This window comes from Limulus polyphemus, unplaced genomic scaffold (assembly GCF_000517525.1).
Source record: "Limulus polyphemus unplaced genomic scaffold, Limulus_polyphemus-2.1.2 Scaffold9433, whole genome shotgun sequence".
NCBI classification, from domain to species: Eukaryota; Metazoa; Arthropoda; class Merostomata; order Xiphosura; family Limulidae; genus Limulus; species Limulus polyphemus.
Genome location: NW_013675043.1, coordinates 1,859 through 3,180, shown reverse-complemented (window position 1 = coordinate 3,180; position 1,322 = coordinate 1,859). Strand labels below are relative to the sequence as shown.

Here is a 1,322-nt window from a genome sequence, read left to right as displayed (position 1 = left end):
ATAGTGGGATTGACCGTCATATTATAACGCCCCCACAGCTGAAAGGGCGAGCATGTTTGGTGTGACGGGGATTCGAACCCGCGACCCAAAGATTGCGAGTCCCTCTTCGGGTATATCAGCAGTAAAAGTTTTTGTCGAAATCTCTCACAGAGATGAAGTATATTTTCCATCTTCTAAAATAAAAGAAAAAAATGCTAATAAATAAAGCAATTCTGTGAAAAAGATAACGTAATAAAAATATAAAAAAGTAATTAACAGTTGTTAAGTAAATTAATCTCTGAAAACACGACGAATTACGGATTTGTTAAAAATAATAAGTATTCACACAAGGATTGTTATCCTAACTGCTGCCTGTGTTTTCATGCGTTAGTTTATTGCATATGGATTAACTAAATATTTTGTTTATAAAATATACTTTTATTATCTATCTAATTACTAATACAACACATCCAAATATTCCACCAGCACGTAATACAGGTGTTGTTTTCAATTTAATAACACGTTACTGACACACACGTTGGTTAAACGGCCTAGTTAGTGTTACTTGTGATATCTGTAAATCACTTGAAATTTTTATTATAAATTTATCCAATATTTGGGACTCGTGAATAGAAGTTAAACCTGATGAAAAATGTATCCCCATTGCTGCTTCGGTTCAATACCAACAGATGTCTCTCCTATTAGGATACACTATACTGCATCGTAGGTACAAATCTATTTGTTTAATTTCTTGTTATTACCCTCAGTGGCACAGCGGTATGTCTGCGGACTTACAACGCTAGAATCCGGGTTTCGATACTCCTGGTAGATAGCCCATTATGTAGATTTGTGCTTAATTACAAACAATCCTTGTTATTTTATACTATTTACTCAAAAATATAGATAAATAAATATATTTTTTACCTCTATCCTATTTTTCTTTGTCTTCATCGTTCGTAACAGATTCCTGAAAAACAGACAATACAATAACTTTTTCCACTAATCTCTAATAGAAACAAATATTTGATAAAACTTACAAGCAGGTTGCTCACGATCTGGGAAAACTGATCATAAAATGTTCGTTAGATTTAATTAAATATTTTTTCCACGTTCAAACTTCTAACTTGCACGATGAAAAAAAAAGTTGACAACGTAAAACTTTCAAAAAAAGCAGTATTACAAGAAATGCTGTGAAATTTTGTGGAAACAAAGGTTTCCGAATACACTCTGTGCGTTACTTTTAAAACAGTTTCGATAAAATTTAAAAGCATCGCACAGAGTGTATAGGGAACCACCCCGAAATTTCACCAGACTTCTTTTTTCAACTTCTGCTACAGTTAGGA

The 1,322-nt window shown here is 32.8% G+C and overlaps 1 protein-coding gene across 1 annotated transcript in view; it reads right to left on the bottom strand.

Annotated features, from left to right (window-relative positions):
- Window positions 1-943, bottom strand: part of LOC106475920 (serine/threonine-protein phosphatase 6 regulatory ankyrin repeat subunit A-like) — a gene marked incomplete at its 3' end in the record, with an annotated part of 21,108 nt that extends 20,165 nt beyond the window's left edge. Inside the window, exon 1 of the mRNA XM_022379928.1 lies at window positions 904-943. Coding sequence (XP_022235636.1) covers window positions 904-930 — 27 coding nt within the window. The remainder of the gene's footprint in view (window positions 1-903) is intronic.
- Window positions 944-1,322: the final 379 nt, after the last annotated feature.